Source organism: Heteronotia binoei, chromosome 3, assembly GCF_032191835.1.
Source record: "Heteronotia binoei isolate CCM8104 ecotype False Entrance Well chromosome 3, APGP_CSIRO_Hbin_v1, whole genome shotgun sequence".
Lineage (NCBI taxonomy): Eukaryota > Metazoa > Chordata > Lepidosauria > Squamata > Gekkonidae > Heteronotia > Heteronotia binoei.
In genome coordinates, this window is record NC_083225.1 from 165,169,479 (window position 1) to 165,184,404 (window position 14,926).

At 42.3% G+C, this 14,926-nt stretch overlaps 1 protein-coding gene across 4 annotated transcripts in view; it reads left to right on the forward strand.

Annotated features, from left to right (window-relative positions):
* The first annotated feature begins 6,713 nt into the window (after positions 1-6,713).
* The window catches only part of PSPC1 (paraspeckle component 1), an 81,639-nt gene continuing 73,426 nt past the window's right edge, over positions 6,714-14,926 (forward strand). For 3 of the 4 annotated variants that reach the window (XR_009555210.1, XR_009555209.1, XM_060234826.1), the window contains exon 1: positions 6,723-7,239. Coding sequence is in view for 2 of the 4 variants with exons in the window: in XM_060234826.1 (XP_060090809.1) it covers positions 6,850-7,239 (390 nt within the window). In the remaining 2 variants the exon portion in view is untranslated. Of the gene's footprint in view, positions 7,240-14,926 lie in introns of all 4 variants that reach the window. The other variant, XM_060234825.1, reaches the window with a different exon arrangement.

Below are 14,926 nucleotides of genomic sequence, written 5' to 3' on the forward strand. Positions count from 1 at the left end.
CCAATCTGTGTCCAAAAAATCACAGTGGCCAAAAAAAACCCCAGACACCATCAGGAGGTCCATCAGTGGGGCCAGGACACTAGAAGCCCTTCCAGTGTGCCCACCCCTCGCAGCACCAAGAATACAGTGCATCAGTGCCCCAGACAGAGAGTTCCAACAATACGCTGTGGTTAATAGACCTCTGATAGACCTCTGCTCCATATGTTTATCCAATCCCCTCTTCAAACATGTTAGGCCACACCCTGTGACACCAAGCCACCTGGAACTGTGTTTCTGTGTGTTCCTGCTCAAAAAAAGCTGATTGTGTTTATTTATAAGTACAACAGCATAATGGTTTCTGTATAGATAATAAGTGCAATGATCAGATAGGTATATAAGCAAATAGACCTAGCCACACAGGCTTGTTTTCTTAGGGGCCATGTAGACCAGTAATGCCCACAAAGCTTAACTTCTCAACTTGCTACACAAGCTAATAATTTCCACACAGAACACAGATGTCCTTCACATTCTCGCACATGCTCACACACAGAGCTAATCACTCTCACACAAAGCCTCCCTCTGAACCATTCAGTCAACTCTACCCCCTGGGTTACAGCTGCCATCTAATCATAACACACATCACTCACCCATCCAGCCCCCGCCCCTTCTTACTCTACATACACACCTACATCTTAGATCACAGCAACATGCATTTAAAACTCTAGATTAAAACATAGAAATTAATCTCACACATAGTATTAACATGGGTAAACACCATATGGTTATATTATTTTATCCAACATCCAAAATTATTGGTTACTTTGATGTTATATGCGCTTAGATGTTTATAATACAGTGGTACCCAGTGGCTCGTGGAGACCCACATTTGCAAGTGCCATCAACCAAAAAAGTCACATTTACTTGAATACCCGGTTTGAGGCCTGCACTTGCCACATTGGTAGCGGCTGTTTCTAGGTGGAAACCATCTTTCAACTTAAGTCTCACTGGGCAAAGGCTGTGCCAAATTGAGGAATGTTACTCAGAAAAAGCCACAGGTGCCATGTGAAAGATCCATATGTGGCTTCCAAACTACTGAGTATCACTACTTCAGTAGCTGCAAGGAACTCAGCACTTGGGTACAACTTTGAGGCGGCACATACTTTTGAATGTTTGCTCATTTTTCTTCGGTGACTCACTCTCATGTTTGTACTTGAAGACAACCATGAAATTGGCGTGCAGCCAAACCATGCAGTTCTGATAGTGTTTTTGGAAGAGTGAGCAGAGATTTCCTCTGAGTCTCCCCTCTTACCAAAGATCCCTACTTTGCTCCTGAGGGTCAACTGACTGTCTAGGAACAAAATGGGTGGGGCTTAATGAGCTGCAGTGGAAAGGGATAATAGGACAGTCATATTCTGTAAAGCCACGGATTATTGGGTACGTGCCATGATATTCTGATGTATTATAACATAATATCAAGTAACATTGATCTATATGACAACATGATAATGAGGCTTTGTTATGGGCATGCCCAGTAGCTGAGATATGACAAGTGGGGAAATGTGAGTCTTTAGAGATGTTGCTCCTAAGTTACAGGATTCTCTTTTGCCAGGACTGGAGAATATTACTTCCTTGAAATACTTCTGATACAACTTGAAAACATTGGTTCCCCCCTCCTTTTAAAATAATTGTTGTTATTTCGAACCGTTAATGTCAGTTTTAGTGCTATTTTATTTATTTTGCATGGATGATCTGCTGCTGCTTTGTATTGTTTTAGAATAGGAAGTTTTATGTAATTTTTTAACTGTCTTCAGTGTTCTTCTGAAATAAATATATCAATCTTTACGCCCTTCAGGAATAAAGCCAATAAATACTTCATTTAAGTTGGTGAGTATACTTTGCAGGTATTTGCCATAATTTCTGTCTTGACTTATAGTACATGTAATCAGTGAGTGGTCAATGTTTACTGTTCTTATTTTCAATTATGTAGGTAAGACTGAAGAAAAATGTGCTAAATCTAAGAACATAAGTAGTGCCTGCTAGATCATATCAGTGGCCTGTCTAATCCAGCATGGTGTTTAACATGGTGTTCAACTAGTTGCCGTGGAGGGCCCAACAAGGACGACATAGGGGCCAAGGCCTTCCTCCTAATGTTGTCTTGTTGCTTGCTGCTGCTGCATACAGGAGTTCACTCTATTGACCTTGTATCTATTGATGAACCTCTCCTCCATCAACCCGTCTAACCCATTTTTAAAGTTATCTATGCTTGTGGCCATCACTATGTCCACTGGCAGTGAATCCCAGTTTAATTACTGACTGTGTAAAGAAATATTTCCTTCTTTCTGTCCTGAACTTATTTTCCAACTACTCCTATGGCATAGCATTATAGGACAGAGAGAAATGGAAGGAAAGCTGCTCAGGACAGCTCTAGATATCCAAATTTATTTTATTTGCATTGTTTTTAGTTTGCCTTTCTCCCTGGAGCTCATGCAGGGTTATGTATATACCTGTGTATGTGTGTGTGATTCCCGATACTGCTCAAAAGTAAATCTATTATGAGTCCATTCAATCTGTCAGCTTTTTCCTGAATTGGTTTGCCTAGCTCAGATAAGAGAGAAATTTGGAAATCTCAAAAGAAGGAAAAAACTAGGATTGGTTCTTCTTTGATATCCCAAAGAATTCTCCTCACCCCAGTATGGTGTAGTGGTTAAGTGTGCGGACTCCTATCTGAGAGAACCAGGTTTGATTCCCCACTCCTCCACTTGCAGCTGCTGGAATGGCCTTGGGTCAGCCATAGCTCTCATAGGAGTTGTCCTTGAAAGGGCAGCTGCTGTAAGAGTTCTTAGCCCCACCTACCTCACAGAGTGTCTGTTGTGGGGGGTGAGGAAGGTAAAGGAGATTGTGTCTGCTCTGAAACTCTGAGATTCAGGGTATAGGGCGGGATATAAATCCAGTATCATCATCATCTTCTTTTTCTTCTTCTTCTTTATCTACTTCTCTTGGAAAGTACAAACAGGAGAAACTCTCAGGAACACCGGTTGGAACATTCATGCTTCAGTTTGTTGCAATATTCAGACAGTAAACTGTTTTACATTCCTCCCTTCCTCCAAGTACCTTAGAGTGTTCTCACTTCTGTCACCTTCATTTTTAATTTTTTTTTAAACAAACTTTATTTAATCTTTACAATTACAGCCATGGCATGTCTGTACAGTTCACATAGACAAGATCAATCTAATGTTGAAAACAAAGTACAAGGTCTAAAAGTCAGTTGTGCAGAATATACAAAATAACTCCAAATCAAAAATAAATCAGTTTTCTGTAAAATGAATTCTGAGGTACAATATCACGTTCCATTAAATATGATATTAAAGGAAACCAAACAGAAACAACACATCCTTCATACCTTCTGTCACCTTCATAACAACCCTGTGAGGTAGACTGATTGAGCAAAGAATGACTGCACCCAGATATCTAGTGAGTTCCAAGTAGGAGTTTGATCCTATATCTCTACAGATCTAGTCCCATACTCTAACCTCTAGTTCTCCCCGGGTTATAGAACTAAGATCAGATTCTTTGCAACTAATCATAAGTCTTCAGAAATGATATGTCATATTGGAGTACATATTCTTTGATATATATAAACTATACACTTTAGGACATTAAAGATACTCTGGCCTGGAAAACTTATAGGAAATCAGAGCAATTTCCTCAATATTGGTGTAATATGATTTCACTAACAAGAACAAAATTCATGTAATTTTACTTGATCCGAAGAAACAGAGACGGACACAAAACATTGTGTAAGCCTTTGAGCTTACCAGAAGTCTTAATTATGCTGGATCATGTTATAAAAAATTAAAAAGATAAAGGGGCGGGAGGCCAATTTTTCAGGCTGTGATGATGATCTGTTCTTACAACCATTCTCTGTGAACTGTATGCAGGCACAAAGCTTAACTTTATTGCTGATGTTAGAATACAGGATGGCCTTTGGGAAGGGGCTTAGTAGTTGATGATGTCTCCACTAAAATACAAAAAACAGCAATAGTCCACACATGTTCCTCTTAAAATGCCAAAAGAGACAGCTGCCTTGAAGGCTGACAGCAAAAGGAAGCACCTTGTAAATTTCAGGTGATGCACAAGGTATAGAGTCTATTAAAGCCAAATTGGGGCTTGTGTTTGGTGAAGTCTTTTCCCAGGTTTGCTTTCACTCTATTGACAACACCTGCTTTCTTGGTTGAAATGTGGAAATAGAAAAAAAAGTTGTAAGCAACCCACCCCAAACCCACTTGTGGGGAGGGCGGATTATAAATAGAATATCTAAATAAAGGAAAATAAGCAGTCCATACAAAGCTGTAAGCAGACCACAAAAAATAAAAAAAGGATAACAACATCCATGTAATGTCTTTAACAGGACCAACTTAAGTGGGAGGGGTTGCAAATACAGAGTAGAAGACAGAAACAGGATACAGGATGACCTTGACAGGCTGGAAAACTGGGCTAAAACCAATAAAATGAATTTTAACGGGAATAAATGTAAAGTTCTGCAATTCGGTAGGAAAAATCCCATGCATAGTTATAGGATGGGAGAGACTTGTCTTAGCAGTAGTATGTGCGAAAAGCATCTAGGGGTCTTAGTGGATTATACGCTGAACATGAGTAAACAGTGTGATGTGGTGGTTAAAATGGCAGATGCCATTTTGGGCTGTATCAACAGAAGTATAGTGTCTAGATCACGTGACGTGATTGTATCGCTTTACTTTGCTCTGGTAAGACCTCACCTGGAGTACTGTGTTCAGTTTTGGGCACCACATTTTAAGAAGGATATAGATAAGCTGGAACGGGTCCAGAGGAGGGTGACAAAGATGTTGAGGGGTCTGGAGACCAAGTCCTATGAGGAGAGGTTGATGGGAGTTGGGGATGTTTAGCTTGGAGAGGAGGCGGCTGAGAAGTGATATGATCACCTTCTTCAAGTACTTGAAGGGCTGTCATATAGAGGATAGTGTGGAATTGTTTTCTGTGGCTCCAGAAGGTAGGACCAAAACCAGTGGGTTGAAATTAAATCAAAAGAGTTTCCGGCTCAACTTAGGAAGAACTTCCCGACCATCAGAGCGATTCCTCAGTGGAACAGGCTTCCTTGGGAGGTGGTGGGCTCTCCTTCCTTGGAGGTTTTTAAACAGAGGCTAGATGGGCATCTGAAAGCGATGAAGATCCTGTGAATTTGGGGTAGGTATTCGTGGGTTTTCTGCATCGTGCAGGGGGTTGGACTAGATGACCCTGGAGGTCCCTTCCAACTCTATGATTCTAATTGACATAAAATATTGTGAAAGCTTTTGAGTTCACAAGAACTCTTCCTCAGGCTGCATGTTACAGAATTGGAAAAGATATGGACACTAGGAAGCATGTTTTTTTAGGCTATAATGTCACAGCCTAGTCTTATAGTCATCCTCTCTGAAATGCGTGCAGGCAGAACGCTTTACTAACAGACACCAGCAGTAAAAATGTTGTGTGTGCGCAATTCCTCTCCATAGTGCAATATAGTTCAGTTCCTGAGCCACGCAATCCCTATAGAGTGCTCACTGCTGAGATTTTGGGCCAAGTTAACAGAAAGCTCCATCTTTGGCCCTAAACTGGAGTATATCGTATATTACTTTCCGTGCCCTGTGCTGTATGAGTGACTTTGGGCGGAGGGTTGATCCAGGTGGCCAGCTGTATTGGTCTGAAGCAGAAGAACAAAGTTTGAGTCCAGTGATACCTTTAACACCAACAAAAATTTATCCAAAGTATGAACTTTCATGTGCAGGCACTCTTCCTCAGATACATTTGCAATAGAAGTTAATGCAATGAAAGCTCATACCTTGAACAAACTTTTGTTGGACTAAAAAATGTCTTCTTTGGGCAGGGGGATGAGTCTTATACACGCTAATTTGTGTAGAACTTAAAACAGGCTAATTTTGTTTTTTCACAAAATCATGACTCCCCAGCATTCTCAGTATTCCAGTTTTCTGCATACTGAGGAGTCCTACCTGTACTGGGTGCGGGTTGGCTTGGCTGCCCTTCTCAGTTTGTGATGGAAAATTTGCTATTAGGAACAGAGAGGATGATGAATAGATAGGCTTTATATTCACAAATGTGTCCACTAGGGGGCAGTACGGACACTTGTGTAGACATACTTTGAGATCTGTATAAATCAGTTTCGAACCAAATAGCTTGGTTTTTATTTCACAAAGTGAGTAGAAAGATCTCTCATGCCAAAATAATATAGGCTAGCGGTGTTCCATAACAATCTGAACAAAATGCAAATCATTTTTTTTTTAATGCAGCAAAAAGAGCATTTTTCATGAATGAAGCGTGAATGGGTGAGAGAAAATATATCAGTTAATTCTGGGGGATTTTGCTGCATTATATACAGATCCTCACCCAAGGCTTTCAAGAACTATTTTAAAACCGAATCTATGTTTGTGTTACGTCTCTGAGGCCCAGGAGCTCTTTTGTGCTTAAATATAGGCTGCAGCCCGAAGAATTTCTAGAACCATCCAGACCCATGATAGCCATTACAAGTTCTTTTTTTCCAGCGCCCCTACCTAGGACAGTACGCAGGCGCACTGCGCCAAATAACCCAAACTAACTGCCCGGTAAACGATTCAAACCTCATGCGCCTGCGTACTGAGGAACCCAGCGAAAAGGGGGCAGGGCTAACAGAACAGACCGACGTTATGAGTCGTCAGTGGACAGCGGTCGTTCCGCCATTTTGATTTTTTTTTTTTACCCTCGTTGGTAGCCGAGAGAGGTGACGGGCAGCTGAGCTGAGAGACCTCCATCCGCACGGCTCCCAGCGTCCACCCCAGACGAATCACGACCCCCTAAGCTCGGAACATGTCCGCCAACAGGAACCTCAAGCAAGTGAGGATCGAAAACAGCTCCCCGGCGGCTGCCCCTCCGATGAGCATGGTGGGCGGCGGCAGCATGAAAGGGCTGCGGGGTCTGGAGCAGCAGCCGCCGGCCCCGCCGCCTGAAAGCGAAGGGGCGGCCGCCATGGGGATGGCGAAAGAGGACGAGCCGAGCTGCGGCGGCGGCGGCTTCACCGTCGACATCAAGAGCTTCCTCAAGCCCGGCGAGAAGAGCTACACGCAGCGCTGCCGCCTCTTCGTGGGGAACCTGCCCACCGACATCACCGAGGAGGATTTCAAGCGCCTTTTCGAGCGCTACGGGGAGCCCAGCGAGGTCTTCATCAATCGCGACCGCGGCTTCGGCTTCATCCGCCTGGTAAGGGAGCCGCCGCCCTGGGAAACCCCGGATTTCTGCGGGGCTCATCGTGCCTGTGTTTGTACGGGGGTGTGTGTATGCGCGCTTCCCACAGCGTTGTTGGTTAATTGTCCGTCGCCCCCTCCCCCCCTTTCCCTTGGGGTGAGGCGGGGGGGGGAGATTTCTCTGCCCCGCCCCTTCCCCCGAGGGGGATTCTGCGGCAGGCACGGCGGGAGACCCTCCCCCCAACCCCCCGCCACTCGAGGCGATTTCCTCCATACTTATTTGCGCACGCGCGAGAGGGGGCTTTTCTCCCCCCCCCCCGCCTTTTCCCTGCCCGGGTTCTTGGAGTGACCGCCCCGCGTGGACTCCCTCCCCTCACTAAAGAGCTTTCCGCTTCTCTTTAGCTTTTATTTTTGCCCTTTCACACACACAGGTAATAAATGTAGTTGGGTACAGAGGGGGGAGGGGACTCGCTTTTCTGGAAGTTAAATGCTCTGAACAGTACCGAGGAAAAAGAAGAAAACCCGCCAACAAACGGCGGGGGGGGGGGCCGAGAGCCCTCTGATAAAGTTCGGCATTTTTTTGTTCTTTTCTGCTTTATCGAGGCACCCAGGGCTCCTAACAGTCGTAAAACACAAGAGCTGCTAAAATCATAATACTTACCTGTCTGTATCTTGGGGGAGGGAAAGTAGCTTCCCTGTTGCCGTGTGCACAAATGGCCATTCGCCCCCCCCCCCTTTTGTTTTGTCTCGCTTCTTGTTCCCCTCAGATAGTTAATGCTTCGTCTCACTTCACGTGTCCTGCTGCCACTCCTAGCCACTGCCCTCGTTTTTCTTCCTCCTTGATGTATAGCATGAAAACATCTGCAGACGTTTGCCCTCATATGAAATAGATTGGAATGAGTGAAATGTGTATATAGGAAAATACGTATATTGAAGTTATTAATTTTAATTTATAAATGCGTGTTCCAACTTAGTGTAGTGTGCACCCTTATACTTGTCTATCCTATGCTTTGTAATTTACATTTAGCCACTTGATGTGTTTTACTGGCCTCTCCTATTTCTTATAATCTGTGCCTAGCTTCTTGTGAGTAATGGGGCACTGAAGTCTGGAATAAAATTGTAATTAGTCTGTTGGTCATTTATGGTCTTCCATGCAGACTGTCAGCTTGGTTGTAAATGCCCTAAATTCCTTTCTGTCTGGTCCAGAAATAAAAAATACAGCCTAAGTGTGTTGTACTAAATGAAGAAGCATGTTATATTACTATTAAAAGCATATTTTGATCAAGTGTTCCTAATATGTCATCATATACATTTAAATTATTGTTTACTCGGGTTTTTAGGGAACACCAACTCTGCAGTATCATTAGCCAGTTATTACAGGATTCTCCCCCCCTCCCTGGAGAGCTTTTATTATTGGCTTTCAAAATTTTCTGATTGGTTAAGGTGGAGGAAGACAGAAAGTAGTGGAGAATTAAGAGGTATTAGCTGTTTCAGAGCAGCCCTAAAAATCAAGTTGAAGTGTTAACATATTGATGTGCACATAAATATTTTTTGTTGCTATTCCCAGCCACTTAGTTGGCCATTAAATGAATCAATTATGTTTTTTATTAAACATTTATGTATTCTTTTCTCTTGTTTAGCTGTCTGAAAAGGCAAGGCATAAATAATACAAATGCACTTCAGTTTCTTTACCTGTATTTTTCATTTCCATCCATTATTGCATTTGCAATAAACTTTAAAATGCTGTATAAAACAACAGAAAAGGTGAAAAGCAGAAAGCAAAAGTTAGCAGATGTGTGGCAGATAAAAATAATGCAGAGCAAAGAAACTAAACTTAAGATTCACAGATGCCAGGGTGTAAGGAACTGGTGTTTCCAGTTTTCAAAGGCATCCCCATATAAAGCACATCCCAGGAATCAATTTTAGATGTGAATAGAGTATTGATGGCATACTAGCCATGAAAACAATTGTTCTGGATGGAGACAGGAAGATTCTAATCAAGGAAACATATAATATGATTGAAATCACAAAAAATGCTATTTATTATTTTTGTGTTTTCCAAATAAAATACACAAATATTGCTATGACCAAACAAAGCATACTGTTCAAAGCTGAATAGAGCCTTTAATCTGTCTCAGTGGATACACCAACAGTGCAGTCCTGTGCAGAATTATCCTTCCTAAACTAATTAATTTTAATAGGATTAGAGTGGAGAAACTTGCATTGTGTATTTGATATATTTATCATTTTAGAAAGGGACATGCACTGTTCATTTTTAGAAAGAACTGTTTACGCTGTTATAACTCACGCAAGCCGTAACTGTATTCCGGAGACTCACTCCCTTGCACTGTTACAGGTAACATCATCCTGACATCAATGTAAATCTTTTAAGAACCTTGGTGCTTGGAGACCTTGGAACACAGAAACATAGAATCACAGAATTGAAACAAGCTATGCAGGCTATCTAGTCCAACTCCTGCTCAGTGCATAAACAGTCTAGAACAGTGGTGTCAAACTCATGAGGGTAGGATCTGACATAAATGAGACCTTGTTGGGCCGGGTGATGTGTGTAATGTAATGTCAGGTAGCAGAGATATAAACTTTACAAAGGACACAGACAAACACAAAGATTTTTTTTTAAAAACCCTTAAAACGTGATTAATACATTAGCTTTGTATCTCCCCTGTGTGATCCAGGGCAAAGGAAGCTCTGGCTCTTTCCTTCCTTCCCCAGAGGACGGGGGCGGGGAGCCTTAGCCAATAGAAGGAAGAGAGGCTTGGCTCATTAGCTCTGCTGTGTGATTGAGAGAGCCTAGCAAAGCAAGCTGTCCCTCCTTCCTAAAGGAGGAGCCTCAGCCAATGGAGAAAACAGAGGCTTTGCTCTGTAGCTTCTGTGCAGTTGAGCAAGCCTGGCAAAGTAAGGTGTGATACTGAAGGAAGCAAGAGAGAGGGAGAAGGAAGCAGATGACAGCTAGTTGCTGCAGGCCTATTTTGGCCCCTAGGCTGCATGTTTGACACTCCTGTTCCAGAGAGCATTCCTGACAAGTGTTTATCCTGCTACTTAAAGACTGCCAGTGAGGGAGAGCATACCGCCTTCCTAGGTAGCTGATTCCACTGTTGATCAACTCTTACTGTAAAAAAGTTTTTCCTGGAAGGGACTTCAACTAGGGTCATCTAGTCCAACTCCCTGGACAATGAAGGAAATCCATTTACATGTTCTCCCCCCCCCCCCCCCAATGATCCCAGCTATGCATGGAGGAAGGCAGAAAACCTCCAGGATCCCTGATTCAATCTGGCCTAGAGAAAAATTCCTTCCTGACCTTAAAGTGGCAAACAATATTACCCTGGGCATGTAAGAAAGAGCCATGAAAACAGAGCTGGCTCATCCATTGCTGCCTTACTTATCATGATCTCCCTAAACTATCAGATGGCCATCTAGTCTCTGCTTAAAAACCTCCAAAGAAGGAGAGTCCATCACCTCTCAAGAAAGCCTGGGCCTCTAAAGAACCGCCCTAACTCAGGAAGTTCTTCTTAATGTTTAGCTGAAAATTGTTGATTTAATTTCAATCCATGGGTTCTGATCCAATCTTCTGGGGCAACAAAACAATTCTGCAACCATCCTCTTTACAGCCCTTCAAATACTTGAAGATGACTATCATATCACTTCTCAGTCATTTCTTCTCCAGGCTAAACATACCCAACTTCTTCAACCTTTCTTCTTAGGACTTGGTCTCCAGACCCCTCACCATCTTCATTGCCCTCCTCTGGACACGTTCTAACTTGTCAACATTCTTCTTAAACTGCAGTGCCCAAAACTGAACACAGTACTTCAAGTGAGGCCTAACCAGAACAGAGTAAAGTGATACCATCGTTCAGATGATCTGGGCACTAATGTTGATACAGCCCAAAAATGCATTTGCCTTTTTAACTACTGCATCACACTCCTGACTTATCAATGTATGGCCCACTAAGACGGCTTGATCCTGTTTTTGTGTAATATTGGCAAGACAAATCTTCCCCATCCTATAGTTATGCATTAGATGTTTCCTACTAGAATGCTGAACTTTATATTTATCTTTGTTGAAATTCATTTTGTTAAGTTTAGCCCAGTTTTCCAGCCTGTCGAGTTTATTCTGAATCTTGACTCTGTCTTCTGCTGTATTTGCTGCCTCTCCCAATTTAGTTTCATCTGCACATTTAATGAGTATCCCCTCCATTCCCTCATGTAAGTCATTTATAATGATATTGAACAACACAGAGCCCAGAACAGATCCCTGAGGTGCTCCAGTTGTCACTCCTTTCCAAGGGGGTGAGGAACCATTAACAAGCATGCTTTGGTGTGATCTGTCAACCAGTTAACAATCCACCTAACAGTCATAGGAGCCAAATGACATTTTACCAACTTGTCAACAAGAATATAATGTGGAACCTTGGCAAAAGGTTACTGATAAATGAGGTGGCAAATTAAGTTCATTGTGGCCAAGTGCAAAGTAAGGCACATTGGGGCCAAAAATCCTAACTAAAAATAAAAGTTGATGGGGTGTGAACTGGCAGAGACTGACCAAAAGAGAGATCTTGGGGTCATGGTAGATAAACCACTGAAAATTTTGAAACAGTGTGCGACTGCAATAAAAAAGGCCAGTGCTATGCTGGGAATTATTAGGAAGGGAACTGAAAACAATTCAGCCAATATCATACTGTCCATGTATAAATCGATGGATGGCCTCATTTGAAGTACTGTGTACAATTCTGGTCATCACACCTCAAAAAAGTTATAGCATTGGCAAAAGTGCAGAAAAGGGAACTAGAATGATTAAAGGGTTGGAACACATTTCCCTATGAAGAAAGGTTAAAACGCTTGGGGCTCTTTTATCTTGGAGAAATGTCAACTGAGGTGCGACGTGGTAGAGGATTACAGAATTATCCATGGGATAGAGAAGGTAGAGAAAGAAGTACTGTTCTCTCCTCCTCGCAATATAAAAACTTGTGGACAATGAAATTGCTGAGCAGTCAGGTTAGAATGGATAAAAGGAAGTACTTCACCCAAAGGTTGATTAACACATGATATTCACTGCCATAAGAGGTGGTGGCAGCTATAAGGATAGACAGCTTCAAGAGGAGCTTGGATAAACATATGAAGCAGGTCCATCAGTGGCTATTAGCCACAGCGTATTGTTGGAACTCTCTGTCTGGGGCAGTGATGCTCTGTATTCTTGGTGCTTGAAGAGGGCAATAGTGGGAGGGATTCTAGTGTCCTGGCCCCACTGGTGAACTTCCTGATGGCACCTGTTGTTTTTTTTGCCACTGTGTGACACAGAGTGTTGGACTGGATTGGCCATTGACCTGATCCAACATGGCTTCTCTTATGTTCTTATAAAAGGTTGCAGCCTTATCAAAAAGATACTGGCATCTTTATGTACCACTGCTGAATGTGTCCAGAATTCAGTCTTCAGACATGTATGTAGGCCATACATCCACATTACATGTTATATTCCTGGTTTTAGAATCAGAATGCAGTCAAATACACCCTGCTGCATTCTTGTCTTCCGTAAAGTATCTGAGGGCTCTTGAACTTAGGTGTCTGACCACACTTGCCGCATATGAGCCACTTGTTGGGAAGGGCGGGATAGAAGTCATAAAATAAATAAATATGTTGCCATTATCCCAGCCAGGAAATTCATATTTAATTAGTGCCAAGTGGTAAATGTCATTTGGCCATACAAATCACTAGGGACCTTTAGGAAACAAACCTAAAGAACTGCTGAGAAGAGGAAATTTCTTTAAACAAATGCTACTGCAGGATCATTTTGAGAAGATGGGGTTAATTGAGCTTCATAGAAGACAAAGTGATTGCTGCGCACCAACTACGTATTTCTCTTCCTGTTGGTTGTAGACCTTTGCAACAATCCTGTCTCATTATCAAACCCATATGTTTAAACATTCTTTATAATGAGACCACTTGAAACAGCTAAAAACCAAACAGATAAAACTTCAGCAGAAAAACTCTCAAAATAGTTACATGATACAATACAAGGAAACAGTGACAATCCATAAACAAGTTTGGATGATGGTTAGGCAAATGTGTTTCCTGACATGGCTCCTCTCCCCAGAAAGTTAATTTATTCATCCTTAATCATAGGAATCCTCAATTCTTCCTTAATCATAACTACAAGCTATGGTTTGTTTCTTCCTACCAACCCAGGAGCACCACCAGATTCAGAATCCTGGTTTACAGAAAAGAACAAACCACAGTTGGTAGTTTGGATGAAACAACAAACTGGTTTGCTGTATAACTGTTTAATTTCTGAGTCACATTTGAGGAGAAGAAGGTGAGGTGGGAACATAGGAGCCCAAACTTCTCCTGGGCTCATTCACTAAATATACTACGTGCCAAACCATGGTTTCTTATTTTATCCAAGCCATGCTGCTGCTTAAGCCAAGAAAGAGCAGCATTAGTACATGAGACAGTCTGTGGTGTGATTCTCTGTGTGTGTGTTCCATCCTTTCTAGAAATTGCCGTTGCTTGAGCAGGAGAATTGAAGAACTGTGATCTGTTCTCCTTGGAAAAATTTCACTATGCATGTTATGGATAATACAAGCAATTAGGGTTTGTAGAATCTTTCGGGCTCAAGTGCCGTGTTCTACTGGAGAAAGTTTTTCTTCCAGACGTTTCGTTCTCAGCTGCAGAGAACATCCTCAGTGGCGTTGCAGCCGGAGCAGGCGCTCTGACCTTCTTGGCTGCTGTGCATTGAGTGAGGTCAGGGCTGCTGGAGAGCTGCTATTTCTAGGCTGGAGGGGGTGTGGTGAAAGGGCAATTGGTTTGTGGATGTGCCCATTGTTTGGTGGGGGCTTCCTGGAAGGGTAGTGATAAGGAAACTGGCTGTTGAATGTGACCATTGTTCTGTGTTAATTGCTGGGAGGGTTGGAAGGGGTGTGAAGATAAGGAAGATGGTTGTTGACTGTGCAGATTGTTCTGTGGAATGTGCTGGTTGTTCTGAGACTTTCTGCAATTTATAGTCTGTAAGGTGTTTTGCAGAGCTGGGTACCAAGATTGGTGGATGAAAATGCCTTCTTCCTTTTTGTTAAAGAAGGCATTTTCATCCACCAATCTTGGTACCCAGCTCTTTAAAACACCCTACAGACCATAAATATATCCTGTTCAGTTTAAATCTGATGTGCATGTGTAGGGTCTTCTCAAATTGCAATCAACTTATAATGGACTTTATCAAGGGGTTTTAAAGGGAAGTGAGAACCAAAGGTAATTTCCCATTACCTTCCTTTGATACCCCCGCCTCAGTACAGATCTTACAAAATTAGCTTATACCGTGCCACATTCTCCCTCATTTTAAAGGTTTATGGCATTTCCTGTTGTAGTGGGAATATGGTTAGAGACAGCAAAACCAAAATTAAATAGTATAGACTTAACTTCTGCAGCATCTAAGCACTGACTCCAGCTTCAGTAAACCTTCAGGTTATATTCAGAAGGATGGAATTGGTATTAGTGGTCTAGGTGTGGAATTCATTAATGTTAAGTGAATCAAATAAAAGTGGTCTCATATATATATGGAACTTTAAGCAAATTGTTGTCATAGTTACATATAATACAAATTATGTATTTTCTCCCTCTGAGGTGGAGGCCATCTTGTGGGTGATTCCCATCCTACTTGAAGGGAGGCAGGACTTGAAAAAACTTCCTTCCTGTTC